General features: G+C 59.2%; 1 protein-coding gene across 2 annotated transcripts in view; it reads left to right on the plus strand.

The window, feature by feature from the left end:
• WWP2 (WW domain containing E3 ubiquitin protein ligase 2) overlaps window positions 1-14,988 on the plus strand; it is a 43,384-nt gene that overhangs the window by 22,313 nt on the left and 6,083 nt on the right. For both annotated transcript variants that reach the window (XM_063334930.1, XM_063334931.1), the window contains exons 9-16: window positions 4,707-4,796; window positions 6,616-6,790; window positions 10,099-10,153; window positions 12,168-12,249; window positions 12,901-13,029; window positions 13,315-13,393; window positions 13,551-13,622; window positions 13,714-13,802. In XM_063334930.1, the coding sequence (XP_063191000.1) occupies window positions 4,707-4,796; window positions 6,616-6,790; window positions 10,099-10,153; window positions 12,168-12,249; window positions 12,901-13,029; window positions 13,315-13,393; window positions 13,551-13,622; window positions 13,714-13,802 (771 nt within the window). The remainder of the gene's footprint in view (window positions 1-4,706; window positions 4,797-6,615; window positions 6,791-10,098; window positions 10,154-12,167; window positions 12,250-12,900; window positions 13,030-13,314; window positions 13,394-13,550; window positions 13,623-13,713; window positions 13,803-14,988) is intronic.

Genomic DNA, 14,988 nt, shown 5'->3' on the forward strand with positions numbered 1-14,988 from the left:
CCTGAGAGCTGCCAGACCAGGTTCTGGGCTAACAGGGATTTGCACAAACAGGGATTTGCTAAATGGGGATTGCACAAAACACTGTGGCCCTGGGGTGGTATAAATGAGCTTCTGGGGATCTCTTGAGACCTGATCTAGGGCAGCTGATTTTTGGCTGGCTCGCAACACCAGGGTATTGCTTTGAGTGGTGGTTTGGGGCCCAGCTTGGGAGATGGGGATGCAGCTGGCTGGGCTGGTGGAGGCCGCGATGTCTCAGGCAGAAGGGATGCACACAAAACCAGGCCACTTCAGCGCTGTTAGCAGCGTGTTCCACAGAAAGTGGTGCAAGATAGCCCCTCGCTGGCCCGGCTCCCGCAGGAATGGCTGTGCGGAGAGCACTGTGGAGCCTGTGAGCGATCGCTCTTGCTTTGCCGCTCGCAGGAGCGACGTCCCCTGCAGAGCTGCCAGTTGCTCCAGCGCTGAAGAGCTGGAAAGCCATCGTGTCCCTCCTGCTTCCTGCAGGAGCCCTGCCTCATTCTCCAAGCGTCTCCTTTCATCTGCGGGAGCGTGGAGACCACTCACGCTTGGCTTCCCTTCAGTCTCTGGAGGGGTGGCAGCTTTTCCTATCTGCGCGCTGGTGGGTGCGCTGAGCCCCAGCCTCCCTGCTCGTGCCGGGCTGCGTGCAGATGGAGTCGAGAGTGGCTGGGTTCATGTGGGGATTCAGAGCTATTTATTCTGCTCGGATAGCTGTCTCTGAACATCTGCAGCAGATGTGGTGGGCACAAAGGCATCTCTCACACAACGAGGAGTCTGTTCTAGGGGCTGGAGGGTGCTGGAAGGTGTTCTGAATAATTCCAGCCCCGACAGTGCCCAGAACTTCCTTCGCATCCTCCTGGCTTGGGCAGAGCGTGTTTCCTTGCGAAGCCGGGGAGCGTGTGTGGCACAGGAGCAGCCGGTCGCGGTACTCGAGGCCCTTGGCGCGGGGTCCTGGTTCTCACCTAGGGGTTTCCGATAGCGAAAGGGGGGAGGGCGCAAGAGCTGTGGGCTCCTGCATCTGGTTCCTATCAGTGATGATCCTGCGCGGGGCACAGACGGTCGTTAGCGTGGTGTGTATACACAGCGCTGTCTCGCCCGTACAAAGAGGTACATTATGCTGCCTGGCAGAAGGCATGGGGCTGTGGTTTCTTACATAAGGAGGGCGTTTGGTTTGGACTGCAGGGTTGCCTCAGCACTGCCACTTCGCACCGTCCGGGGCTCCCTGTACCCACTGCTGTTGCAAGCCTGGTGGGCAGTCGGAGGGGAGCTGGCGGGGGCCCACACGTCGCACGCTTCGTGCTCACAGCAGTTGTGCACGTGGGTGAGAGCTCCCACCATCTAGCACTTGCTAAACCACTAATCTTCCTTGCTGTGGGCAATGTGGCAGCAGGCGCGGGGAGGAATGCTGGCTGGACCTAGGGTCCCCAGAGGAAGAGCCTGTTGTCATGCGTCTCCCTGAGCTGTGTCCCTTGTGGGATGACAGGTGGGATGCAGGGAATCCTGCAAAGAGCTGGGTAATGGTCTGAGCAAGGATGCGTTGCCCTCAGTGCCTCTGTTTCTGAGGTTATTGCTGTGTGTCAGCGGTAATAAGTTTGTCGCAACTTGCTGTTTAATGGCAGTGACTCGCTGTTGGTAGGGTGAGGCAGTCCTCACCAAGTTTACTTTTCAGATCACCAGGGAGCTGCTGACCTGAGGAGCATGTGAGCTTGTCACCTGTTTGTACAGGGTGTGAGACGGGGATAGAGGACGTCAATCAGTAGCTGCCACCACCAGCAGCTCTCCGCAATCTCCGCAGTCATGAGGGCAGCCAGAGGAGTATCTGAGGGATCCAGAAACCCTCTGCCCTGGTGGAGTACTCATTGTGGGATTTTTTTGTCTACAGCCACAGAAACAGTACGTGAGGACTTGAGAGCCTCTTGTCGTAAAGCACTTCAAAGTCCTCAGAGCCATAAGATAAATCATCTTGTGAATCTGGAGGACTTGTCCCCTCTCGTAATGACTGCTGGCACCACTGGTTCGGTGTGCATGGGGGTGAGGTCCTGTTCGTTTCTGAAGCACGGCATGTCAGCGTGGACGCAATGGGTGGCGCATCTGGCTGGGCTTGTCCTGCACGCTGTGAGTGAGTGGTGCTGATGTCTCTAGATCCACTCAAAGGAGGCTGTTATGAACAACCGACCTCGGAAAGATGATGCTTAAAGGGTTTCCCGTGGGATGCTGACTCCTGCAGTGTCTCATGAGTGGAATTGTGCCTTGGTGTTTTGTTTGGAAATAGCATCATTCCTCCACCTGAGCCTTGTGCTGGGTCCGTATCTGGCTGTTGCTGGTGGTCTGAAGCACCTGCAGGGCAGATCTAGGAAGGGGCTTCCCAAAGCTCTGCCTGCAGTGGGCAGCTTTCCAGGCAGCAGCACTTCCACAGCCCTGCCTTCTCCCTGAAGATGCTCGGGGACCTTCTACCGTCCATCTCATGGGGTGGACATGCTTCTGTCTTCAAGAAACCCCAGCTATGCCGATTTTCTCTTTGGAGATTTCAGGGGTTTTTTTAGCTGTCCTGGTGCTTTTATGCCCATGAAGCACTGAGTTCATCGTTAGCGAACAGGAAACTTGAGGCGTTTCCCCTCTGACAACGCCCAGTGCTGCCCCGAGGTAACCCAGGAAAAGGCTGACCATGGGGTGGGGAGACAAAGACGTCCTCATCCCAGAGCCGCACCGGGTAGTGCCGGCTCTGCTCTCACGTGGTCACTCCTTTGGGCGGCGTTATGCTTGGCAGCCCCTTGCTGCCAAAGGTGTACAGTGCAGTATGTCCTGCCTTGGACTCTTTCCATTAGAGATAACCATTGGTGTCCCTAGATCTGTTCCAGGGATGAGAAAGATGCAGTGCTGCTGACTGGTAGCTTTCATCTGCAGATTACCTGGTCTCTGCGAATGCGTTAAGTTGACAGTGCTTTTGAGAAGCCCGTAGGAGCAAAGCCAACAGCTCTGATTTGGGTTAGGCAATCTCTCGGCTGAGTCCTGAGCTTGACATTCACGTTCCCCTCCTGCTTTTGGGCAATTGACTCTTATCTCAGAGTACAAGATTGCCTTCTGCCCAGGGCAGAGGTTTTTCAGGCTGCCCGCATGGCTGCTGGGCTGGCGAGATCCCCAGCTGACGGCATGCTGCCAGGGCTTGGAAATGCGGCTGAGGCTCTCCCCATTTTCTGCCTTCCCACCTCTTTGACGTGCAGTGTCGAGGCTGTGATGCACATGGACCTGTGGTCGCAGCAGGTGTGTGGTTGTGGCTGAGATCACCGTTTGGTGGCTTCATCGTCCCCTGGGGAGGTTTGAAGGTGAGCAGAGACAGTGTGAGCCCAAGCAATGGGGCATTGGCGCTTTGTGTCTCCTCCACAAGGGCTTCTTGCTTTCTGCAAGCCCAGATTTGTTCCCTTGCTGTCACAACAGAAGCTGGTATATTAATTTCCTAGGGCTTTTTGTGATGATTAATTGAGATAGAAGATTGAATCGGGAGGGAGACCTGTGGGAGCAGAAGTGTGGCAGGAGAACACTTTATCTGTCAGCAGCTGCCGACTCGCCTCTCTCTGTTGCAGAATAAAAGCTGACAGGAAAGCAGAGCGCTCCACGGAGCTCTTACCTTTGCCAGGGCGTACACTTTCATGAATGAATTAAGGCAAAGAATGGTTTTCAGTGTAGCCATGTAAAGCCAGGCCTCCCTGTCGTACTGGCTCCCCTCAGGGGCCACCTCCGAACCTTGTGCCTTGTGGCCACGCGATGTTTTTAAGCGGTATCTGTCAGCAGTGAGCAGGAGGGCTGCCAAGGTGAAAATTCGGCCTCAGCCCAAACTCAAAGGCTCCCCTTTAAAGATGTATTAAGAGAAACCAATCAAAAACTACATCAAAATCTCAGAGGGCATAAAACTGACCCTGTGTGAAATCTTATGACGATCCTCCTACTTTCTGGAGGAAATTAGGAATTTATGCTCCAAATTATGCCTGTTTTCAGAAAGCAGACCGCTGCAGCACCCCTCCGATGGTCTTGGTCAAGCAAGCCAAGCAACTGCCACGTAGGCCTGCTGCCGTTCTTTATTTTAACCAAAGGTTAGAACACCGTAGCTAAGCAATGCGAGGGGGTGGGCTTGCTAATCCACCAGGTGCAGCTCTCTGGACGTTCTTGGTAATAAGGTGATTATTAATTATTCACAGCTCACTGGTGGGTGGGGGAGGCTGGTTGCACAGCTGCAGCGCGAGCCTGTGGGCACACATGCAGACAGTGTTCCGAGGGAGGCTGTTTGGGCAGGAGTTAAAGTAGACGAAGGCGCCCGTGTAGTGTCCTGTGTGTAGCAAGACTCCGGCTCTCGCTGCCGTGCAGATACCGGGGCTGAGGCTGCTGGATCCACGTTGCTTGTTCCAGGTGAACCCCTTCGCTTCACCTCTGTGTTTGAGGAGAGGACAGGCGCTGTCGCGTCTGCCTCAGGTTTCCTTCCACGTTCTCTCCTGAAGGTGCTGCTCTCCCCAGCTGGCCCTGGAGCAGCGCGCGGTGGGGACAGGCACCAGGGAGCCCTGCAGCGGGAGGCACACTGCCCTGGCTGGCATCGCAGAGGTGCTTCGGTAGCTCCACCTCAGCCAGGGTTTGGTCTCTGTGCTAGCAAGTATCAACTGCCTCATGATTATTTTTTTTTTTAAATTTTTTTTTCCTTGCAGGTGGGAACAACGAGAGCTGCCCAATGGTAGAGTCTACTATGTAGACCATAACAACAAGACCACCACGTGGGAGAGACCCCTTCCTCCAGGGTAAGGAGCTCTGGGGGCAGCTGGCATCCCAGCTACTGAATTAACTTGTAGCAGACACGTGGGAGTCTGCACGGAAGGGGAGAGGTGGGTTGGTGGCAGGAAGGTCTTTTGATTTCTAAAAAGAATTGGGGTGAGATGACCAAGTGTTCGCTGGCCTGAAAGCACACCCTGTATCCTTAGAAAGGTCTTTCCAATGTTTGTAAAAAGGAAAAGGCCTTCCAATCTGTTGTGTTTTGACCTCTGTTAGAGGGTTGTTTTTCAAACAGTCCACCGAAATCACTGAACACTTGAGCAGCAGCGGAGCCACTTGTGGGCAGAGCAGAGGGGTGAGCATTCGGGATGGGGTGCCAGCAAAGTCCCTCTGAGGACCGGGAGAAGGAGAGGGTGAGCCTCATGTCACCTGGAGAAACAGATGTTTTTAGATGAGGGCTGAGCTCCTGGTGAGCAGAAACAGCCACGCTCAGTGTGCCCCAAACCTGGAGCTGGACCCTGGACTCTCTGAGGGGCCTCTTACGGTCTCAGCCACGTTGGGATCTGCTTGTTCTGCTGCTCAGCTCCATGAGACCTGTAGGAAGTGTTCTGCCAAACTTGTGTCCAGGAGGGCTGTGCTTTCACTTGCGGGAGTAAAGTCTTCAGGTCGTAAAGGCTGTACACAGCCCTGGGGCCACGTGCTTTCCAGAAGCTTGTTGAATTCTCACCTCTTTGTGCTTCTAAAAGCAGAGACCTCAATACAGCCTAACTGTTGTTCTCTAGACTGAGCTCGTTCAAGGCTGGAATGACTGAAGTGTGCTTTAACCGCCAGCGTAGTATGTGACAGTGAAATACAAACCTGTCCTGTTTTCCTCCATGGGAGCCTCCAGGTTCCTGTGGGCACACGCTACCTTCAGTTAAGCTGTGGTCTCTGCAGCCACTTTCTGATCCTACAACAGCTTGAAATCTGTCTGGTGTTAAAAGAGGGAGGCTGTTACCTGGAAAGGTAGGTTTGGGAGTACCCCAGGTGCGCTCCTTCCCTCCTGCTCAGGTCTTCAACCCAGTGGCTTGCCTCTGTCAGAGGTCACCTGTCTTGGAGGAATGCTTACGGCATCCCGGTGCAAGCTCTGCTAACGTCTAGACATCCCATCTAGGCTTCACGCGCCCGTGCAGGGAGGTGGTTCAAGTCTTGCTAGTCTTTTGTATTTCCTTCTGGTGAATCTTTGTCCAAAAACCCTTCAGCTGTGAAACTGGTGGTTACGCTGGAGCCGGGAATGGAGTCCTTGTGTTAAAGTGTATCTTAGTTTTGTGAGAGGAGCCAGAGAGCAAGCGTCTGAAGTTGGCATGTAGTGTCAGAGTGAAATGAAAAATCCCCGTCTTCATAGCTGCATCCTTGGGCCCCAGCAGCTCTCGGCTTTTCCTCCCTCGGAGGACTCTGAGCTGCTTTTCTCACCTGCGTTTCTGAGAGGCAGCACTCAACCACAAATCTTCTGCTGAGACGCTGCATGGGGGGCACGAGGGGAGCGTGGCAGCTGGGGAAGGGGCTCACAACCCGGCGCTTCTCTCAGTCATGCTTTCAACGTGTTCTGGGGCAGCAGCTGGATATTCTCAAGCCACTGCTGCGTGTCCAGGGCCCTGGGGACAGCCCTCAGAGGAGGGCAATGGGAAGTTCCTCGGTGTAGGACCATGGTCTGTGCCTTCTGCTGTGCCTCCCGACCTCTCCAGGGTTTCTTTCTGCTGCCTTCACACCAGCATTTGTACCGAGTTGCCACATGGCAGCTGGAGGCACCTGCCAGCAGGACTCGTCGAGCTGTCTGAGGACAGTGACATCTTCCTCTGGTGTCTCCAGGTGGGAGAAACGTGTGGATCCTCGAGGCAGATATTACTACGTGGACCACAACACCCGGACCACCACGTGGCAGCGCCCCACGGCCGAGTACGTCAGGAACTATGAGCAGTGGCAATCCCAGCGAAACCAGCTCCAAGGAGCCATGCAGCAGTTCAGCCAAAGATTCCTGTACCAGGTGAGAACCGGGGGCCGCGGTGGTGAGGGTCTCACCCCACTCTCCTGCCAGTCTCACCTGGGCTGACCCGTGAGACCCTGAGCTCGGGGAGGTGCTCACTGGGCCGTGTGGGGTCTGTCAGCTCGGCGAGCTCAGCAGAGAAGCGCTGGGACAGGAGAGCCCATGAGCTCCTCTGCTGTGTGCAGAGAACAATGTGGGAGTAACTTTCTTTTTATAAAACAGCTTGCACAGCCCTGAGGGGTGATGGGAGGTGACCTCAGCAGCCTGTCCCTGGTGTCCCTTCAGAGCCAGTGTGGCTAGGCACACGCTTTCTCCCTTGGCTCCAGTCAGCCAAGCCTTGCTGCTGCCCTGGGGGGCTTGCAGGACTTGCTGCGTGCTGTCAGAGCGGGGCATACGCTGAGGAAGCTGTGGGGCCCTGGTCTGTGGTAGGAGGGGAGGCTCTTGGGGATGAGCTTGTCCCTCCCCATGTCTCCATTGGGCTGAGGACAGGGGTTTGGGTGGCAGCAGGAGTCAGCAGCAGTAGCTGAAGGCCCAGGGTACAAGTGCGGTCACGGTGAGGGCTGCAATAGCCAGGGGACCAGAGAGCGCAGGGAACGAGCGCTGCTGGACTTGGTGAGCTTCCTTCTGCTTCCTCTGCTTCTTCCCATTGTTCCTGGATTGGGCTGAGTAGCTGCATTTCCTTACTCGGGGAATGATCCCTCAACAGCCCCGCAGAGGAATAGCTCCTGGGCAGAGACTACTCTTGTCTCGGTCTTGCCTTTGCTGCTGGAGCCAGGACCTGGCTTCCAGCGGTGGTGAGCACCCTCTGATAACCAGGACTGTGCTGGCGGCCCTTTGCTTGGGGCTGAGCCGTGCTTGGGAGAGAGCCAGGCTGGAGTGTTTCTGCCGCCCGGAGCGGTGATGTCCCTGTGCTCTCTGCCATCAGCCGGACATGTGCCTCGCAAAGGCTGTGCTGTGGTGTAAAACGCAGCTCTTGACAGAAGGCGGGGGAGGTCTGGTGAGGCAGGTGCGGAGTGGAGGTGGGCAGAGCAGGGTCACCAGCTTCCCATCGACGTTTAGCTCCTCTCGGAGAAAGCCAGGAGGCTGACGTGTCCCAGCAGCACTGCTAGCACTGGTGCGAACTCTGTGCTCCGGTGGGGAGCTCGGATGCTCTCTGGGAGGGGGGTGCAGAGTGTGTCCTCCGGTGCTGCTCTGCACAAGAGGCAACCAGGGCTGCTCCCCGGGGGCACGGGAAGCTACTCTGCCCCTTTCCTTGCCGCCCATCTCTCCCTGGACAGCTCGCCAGCCCTTCCAAGCCTCGCAGCAGGAGCTGGACTGTCACAGCTCTGCTGCCCTCCGCCCGCCCGCGCTCCTTGGCATGCCGTTCGCAGCACCGCTGCGGAGGGGTGTGCGGGAGGGGGCTTCCACCGGAGGCCGAAAAGGGCCCCGGGCCTGTCGCTCGCTCCTGTCTCTGCCAGTGCCATCCTTGGAGCCGCTCCAGCGCTGTGCGACTCGCCCTGGCTGGGTTCCGCGGAGTGCAGAGGGAGGGACTCGCGCTCCAAATTTAGCCTGATGAAACGATTGTACTTTTTGTTTCAAGCTCTCTGCTGCCAGCGGTGATGGCTCCTGCTCTGCCTCCTTCCCTGCAGGGGCTTTGCTTTGCTTTGCCCTCCCCTCTCCAGCATCCACCAGCCTTCTTTGCGGGGAGAGGAAGGTGGGGAGGTGATGAGCAGCGCTGCAGCCCTGGGCGATGCAGAGCCGCAGCTCGGGGGGCCGGGGGGCAGCCGGGGACCGCTCTGCCAGCAGGCACCTTGGTGCCGCCGGGCTCCCCGGGCTGTGCCCACACGCAGCATCCCTTGCACTGAGGGTCTTGCCAGCACAAGGGACCAGGTTGTTCCCAGGGGCTGCGGAGAGCCGCAGGAGGGCTGGTTCCCCCCCGAGCTCAGCCCCAGGTTCTTTTCCCCCTGCCCTGCTTGTTTTAATTAGTTATTTTTAGGTCACAGTGAGGTGATACCTCTGGATGTGACTCGGCCGTGTCTCTGGCCAGCCTGTCTGAGAGACTGCCCCAACTCTGAGGAACGCTGTGCCGGGCAGTGCCTCCTGCGCCCAGCCTGGCACATGGGGTTGGGTACAAGTGACGAAGCTCGGAGAGGCACGGACTGTGCTAGTCCCGTCCCTGGTGTGTCCCAGGACATCCCTGGGCTGCCATGGAGCACCCCGAGTGTCTCAGAGTGGGGGGCCCTGGCACCCCGAATAGCAGCCATGCCCGGGCCTGGGGCTGCCTCCCATCCCCGGGTGAGAGGGATGGGCCTGGCTGTGGGTGCCATTCCCTGAGCCCTGGCTGACTCCGATCCCCAGCCCATGGAGGGCTGGGACACCCGCTGGGCTGGGACTGGGACATCGGCCCCTCTCCAGCAGCTGGGTCTCCGGAGGTGCAATGAAAATGCCTTTTTGGTAACGATGATTTTCTTAATTTAACCATTAAAAGCACTTGCAGGCCTCCTTCTCCCCTGCACCCCCGAGTGTTGGGGCCGCACCTCCATCCCCAGGGACCTCGGCGGGGGGAGAGCGGAGGCGCAGCGGGGCACCACGCCAGCCTGCCCTCGCCCCCCCTCCCCACCATCCCGGGGCATCCCCCGGTTCAGGCTGGGTGACGGCCGGCTCTGCCCGCCCCGGGGAAGAAGAAAGGTGCTTTGTACGGCGGCCCCCGACCTGCCGGGGGGGGCGGCGGGGCGCGGAGCCGCCCGTCTGCGCGGGATGAATGCGGGCTCAGTGCGAGCGCATCCCGCGGCCGGCCCGGGGAGCGGGGGGGGGGGGGGGATGGGGGGGCCGCCGGCCCGCCAGGAAGCGCTGGGCGTGGACAGGGCTTGTGGGAATGATTTCATTGGAAAGGCCTGCGATATTTTTTCCCCTCTGGTGTGTGGTTCTTGGAGGAGGCTGGAGGTGTATCTGGTGGGGACGGCCGGCGGCAGCCGAGCAGCCGCGCACATCTGCGCCCGCCGGGGCCGGCCCGCTCCCTCCGTGCGGCACGGCCCCTGCCCCGCCGCCCCCTTGGCTGCCCCAGCCTGTTTAGTTTGTGCTTGTTTTGTTTTGTTTTCCTTCTTTTTTTTTTTTTTTTTTTTTTTCTTTAAACCGCCCTCGAGTGTGCAAGTTGGTTGTTTTTTGTTTTTTTTTTTTTTTTTTTTTTTCCCTAGTTCTCTGGGAGCTGCGGGCCAAGGGCAGGCGAGTGGGAGCGGGGGCTCCACAGCTCACCTCCGCACTCTGCTCTTCCCAGGCGTCCCTGCCCTGGTTTTTATTTTGTGTTTTTTTGCCTTCTCTGTTGTCTCTAGTCATCCGGCGCCCCATCCGACAATGATCCTCTCGGTCCCCTTCCTCCTGGCTGGGGTAAGTACTGAGGCACCTCACCTGCCTGCCGCCGCGCTCACCAGACAGCCCACCGGGGATGCTCCTCGGTCACCCACAGTGGGACCCTGCCGGCCCCGTGGGGAGAACAGTGCTGTCCGCAGCTCTTTTTCTCCCATCCCTGGCATTAATGGGAATGGTGGCTGGGGAGCCAGCGTTTCCCATGCTCTGCTGCATGTGGGGCTGAGTCTGCCCGTGATTAGCACGGTCTCTGATTTGAAATCCAGCTTTTTTTCCCTTTTTCCCCTTTTCCTGGAGGAGTTCCCAGTCTCTCTCAGCTACTGAATGCAGAAGTGCTTGTGGTTGTTCTTTGGACAGGGGGAAAGGTTGGGGATCCAACTCCTCGCTCATCCCCAGACCCCTCCTCTGCTGAGCAGGGATCTGTCCCGCTGCTGTGTGTGCCTCCCGGGATGCTCTGCCCTGGTCCGCAGCGGGGCTGGGAGTCGGCAGGAGCAGGGCTGCCTCTCCCCAGGGCCCAAGCGTAGAGTGTTGGGATATTTTGAAAGGTTTCTGTGCCATTCCCAGGGCAGAGAGTCCTCCCTCCACAGTGAGAGCATCCCTGGAGAGGGCAGGCTGGGATGCTCGTGGGTGCAGTTGGGCAGCAGGCGGGCAGTGCTGTGCCGGGCAGGCAGGGAGGGCAAGAGAGGGGTTAAAACTGCGGGGAGTGGGACACAGGGGGCCTAGGCTGCTAAGGAGATCTCCAAGGGCAGAGTCTTGACTGGGACAGTGCTGGAGCATTCGCTGCTGCGCTGGGTGGCCCATCTCCTGCATCAGTGAGGAGAGGGACCCCAACCCCAATGTCAGCTGGGCAGACTGAGGGGAGACACAGCTCTGCACAGGGCTGAGCACCCTGGAGTGTGGATCCCTAGGATGGATGGGGTCCCCAGGATGGATGCAATCCCGATCATCACATGTGGGGTCTGCCTGAGCCACGGTGTGCGGGCTGCTTCCCACAGCCTGGGAGTGAGACGGAGTGAGGGGGGGCGCAGTGGCTGGGAGGTGACAGGGGAGCGTGCGTGCAGGGCGTCCCTGCCGGCATGGAGCAGGGCCGTGCGTGGGGGGAGTGACGCAGGCACGTGGAGGGAGGAGGTGTGTTGCGTGTGGGGCACACGTGTTGGTGGGGAGGCAGCGAGTGTGTGTGGGCGTGCGCAGGGGGTGGCTGGCGAGAGGCAGAGCGGTGTCAGTAGGCATGCAGGCAGAACGAGACGGGGTGCATGGGGTGGGTGTGGGCTGGCAGGGTGGGGAGCGGGTGCAGGCTCACCGCTGGGCCAGGGCACTTGGTACCCAGTCGTGGCTGGGAGGCACTTGCTGTTCTGAGTGTGCAAATAGTGTTGTGAGCGTGTGTTGGGAAGGGGGTGCCCAGGGAAGTGTGTGTGGCACACGTGGGGAGTGTGTGCTGGGAGGCTGCTGTGCAGCAAGGGTGTGAGGCTGTAGGCACAGAGGGGTCGGGCAGTGGTGCTGGCGTGAGTGGCACAGTTCTTTTATGCCTGTGTGCAACAGGAGGTGCGGGTGTGCGTGCCTGTGCGGCGCATGCCGGGAGCACGAGCTGTGCCCTGGCAGCAGGGCCACGCAGGGAGTTCGGATGCGTTTGAGAAAGCACCTGCAGATCCGTCTGGAGGGATGCCGCGCTTGTGGAGCGCTGCGTGTCCAAGGAGGGTGCGTGCGCCGCCTGCCCAGTGAGATGTATGGCCGAGCACGCCTGTTGTGCCAGCCTGGCAGCACGTTGGCAGGGCTGGCTTCTGCCGTGGCACCTCCGTGCACACTGGCCTTGGAGGCACTGGAGAGCACCGGCCTTCCCCGGAGGTGCAGCAGCTTGTGCACACAGAAGAAATGTAGAGGTTTTTATCTTGCCTTTTCCAAATGAGCCAGGGCAGTGTCGGCGGGGAGTGGGACAGGGGGAGCCGACAAACTTCTCGTGAGCTGGGAAGGGGAGGGCTGTTCTCGGGACTGTGGGTCAGGGTGCTCCAACTAATGCTTCCTCTCCCTTTCCTCTTAGAGAAGAGACAGGACAATGGGCGAGTGTATTACGTGAACCACAACACACGGACCACCCAGTGGGAAGACCCTCGCACACAGGGGTAGGCAGCCCGTGGGGAGAGCAGGGAGGATGCTTCTGGTTTCGGAAGGTGCATGCCGTGGGCTACTGAGCGCTCAGAGCTGTCCGTGCCGGGGGACCGAGTGGGCTGCAGCGCTGGGGAGCCAAAAGCACTGAGAACTGCAGGCAGCGAGCAGGTAGTGCTGGAGCCCAGGAGGGTTGGACACCGCAACTCTTGGCATTGTGGGGCAGCTCTCCGGCTTGCAGGAGCTGAGGGTAGAGCTGAGGATGTGATGGGGAAGACTGTAGGGCTTCCTCGGCACAAAGGTGCTTGCTTTTTGCCCTGTTGCCTTCCTACATGGCTCTGCTTGGGCTCCTGAGAGCTCTGGGTTGCGGTTCTCCAGAGACCTGGCCCGGCTGAGGACCTGACCCAGGTCTCCACTGAGGCCACCTCTCTGCAGACAGGGAGTGAAGCTGTAACTGTGGCCAGTCCTGGCTGAGAACGCAGCCCAGGCAGGGCTCCTGTCTCAGGTTGCAGGCAGGCGCTTGCTAATCCCATACCATGAATCCTTCCTTTTGTCTGGCACGGAGCTGCAAACTGAAGGTGGTCTCCAAGGGCAGCAATCCAGATGGCCGCAGTTCAGGGTGAGAGATGCGTGATGTGCCTGCCCGGTGACCCATTCCTTGTTGGCAGGATGATCCAGGAGCCGCCGCTGCCACCCGGCTGGGAGATGAAGTACACGAACGAGGGTGTGCGTTACTTTGTGGACCACAACACTCGCACCACCACCTTCAAGGACCCGCGCCCTGGATTCGAGTCTGGGTAAGCATTTTTGGGCTGTGCCCCGCACTCGGCAGCCAGGCTGCAAACTGGGAGCTGGGACTCGAGCTGCCTTCCCACAGTTGTGATAGGGAGTGGAGGAAGGAGGTCAGCTTTATTGTAAAGACACTGAGTAGTGGGTTTAGGGCCTCACATTTGGTTGTGATGGAGGTGAGCTGTGCCCCAGAGATCTTCCTCCCGCTTGGCAAGCGGTGAGGCTGCTGGGGCCGGGCAGCTTGCTCCAGAGCAGGTGAGAATGCTGAACCACGGCTCGTGCTGCTGTTGCAGGAGCAAGCAGGGTGGCTCCCCGGGGGCATACGACCGGAGCTTTCGATGGAAGTACCACCAGTTCCGCTTCCTCTGCCACGTGAGTAGAGCGGCTCTAGGGCCCTGGCAGCTTGGGGGCTGCTGAGCCGCAGGGCTGGATGGGTGCAGGGACAGCCTGACCCCGTGGGCAGGTGTAGGTGAGGAGAGCCACTGTGCCAGCCTGCACAAAGCCTTGTGTCTCTCTGTCTTGCTTGTAGTCAAACGCCTTGCCCAGTCACGTGAAGATCAGTGTTTCCCGACAGACGCTCTTTGAGGACTCCTTCCAGCAGGTGAGGAGGTGCTGGGGCCGCAGAGCCTGGGGAGGTGTGGAGCCGGCCCTTGCACCAGCCCGCAGGAACGCTTCCCCTTGCTTCTCCCCAGATCATGAACATGAAGCCGTACGACCTGCGGCGCCGCCTGTACATCATCATGCGAGGAGAGGAGGGCCTGGACTATGGTGGCATCGCTAGGTGAGTGCCGGACCACACGCCTGCTGCTGGGCGGGTCTGTGCCCTGCCTGCAGCGTGAATCCCTAAAGGACAGTGCAGGCAGGGGAGTCTGTTCGGCAGCTGCGCTTGGGGTACCTCGCCTTTCTGCAGCACCTGCTTGGGCAGAGGAGCCCAGGGGTGTTTGAATGGGAAACGGTGTGAGTTTTGGGAGTGGTGGAACGACCTAAAAGCATCACAGCAGCCTGTCCCTGGCACAGAGACCTGCTGGGGCTCTCCTGCAGCCCCCAGCGCTGAGTGCCAATGCCTGCTGCCCCTGAGGCGTGGAGGTGATGCGTCGAGCAGCCTCTTCTCCTCGCAGCCGACGGGCCCTGGTGTTTCCCGGGATGGTCGGTGCATTTCAAGGCAGATGTGGTGGGATGCAGTTGCTACAAGGATGCAGATGTACCCGAGGATGGTGTAACCGCGCAGCACGGGCTGTGTGTCAGCTGGAGGGTGGCCCCTGTGTCCCTGTCAGCTTCAGCCAGCTCGTTTGGAGCATCTGCCTTGTGCTGGGCTAATGCTTCCCCCTGCCGCTCTCACCTGCTCCTCCTTCGTGGTGCCGCTGCCCCCGGCTCTGGTGCAGGGGCTCCTGCTCTCCGCCTCTCTCTGTGTCCTGCCAGTGGTTTTACCCTATGGTAGGTTACGTCATGCTGTTCTACCACAGGGTAGAACCACGGACGGGATGCCGGGGCTGCCTCTGCGTCTGAGGACTCCCGTCTCCCTGCGCGGCTGGGGCAGCAAAGCCAGGATGGTACCCGTCCCACACTGCTCTGAGCTTGGTGTGGGGCTCCCGGGGGGAGCCTGTGTGGGGAGGCTCGAGGGGGTGTGTGCACAGCAGCGTGTGTGTGTACGTGTACGACAGCACGGGTGGGACTGAGAAGTGTGGTGCCTGTCGGGATCCCTGGTGCTCTGAGCGGGGTCTCTGGTAAACTGGGGTATTTCTTGCTGGTGTCTCCAGAAGCCCTTTACAAACCATGCAGAGCACCCCTGGAGCAGAGGACACCCTCGCCAAGGCGCACCAGGGCCCAATGCTTGCACTGTTGCCCCGAGGAGATGGGCACCTGGTGCTGCAGAGGCACGTGGCTGTCCCCTCTGCCGGGGTGCAGCCTCCCTGAGTGCCCCTGGCTCCTCGAGCCACTCGTCACCACGCTCCCCCTTCCTCTTGCCC

This window comes from Chroicocephalus ridibundus, chromosome 4 (assembly GCF_963924245.1).
Source record: "Chroicocephalus ridibundus chromosome 4, bChrRid1.1, whole genome shotgun sequence".
NCBI lineage: Eukaryota > Metazoa > Chordata > Aves > Charadriiformes > Laridae > Chroicocephalus > Chroicocephalus ridibundus.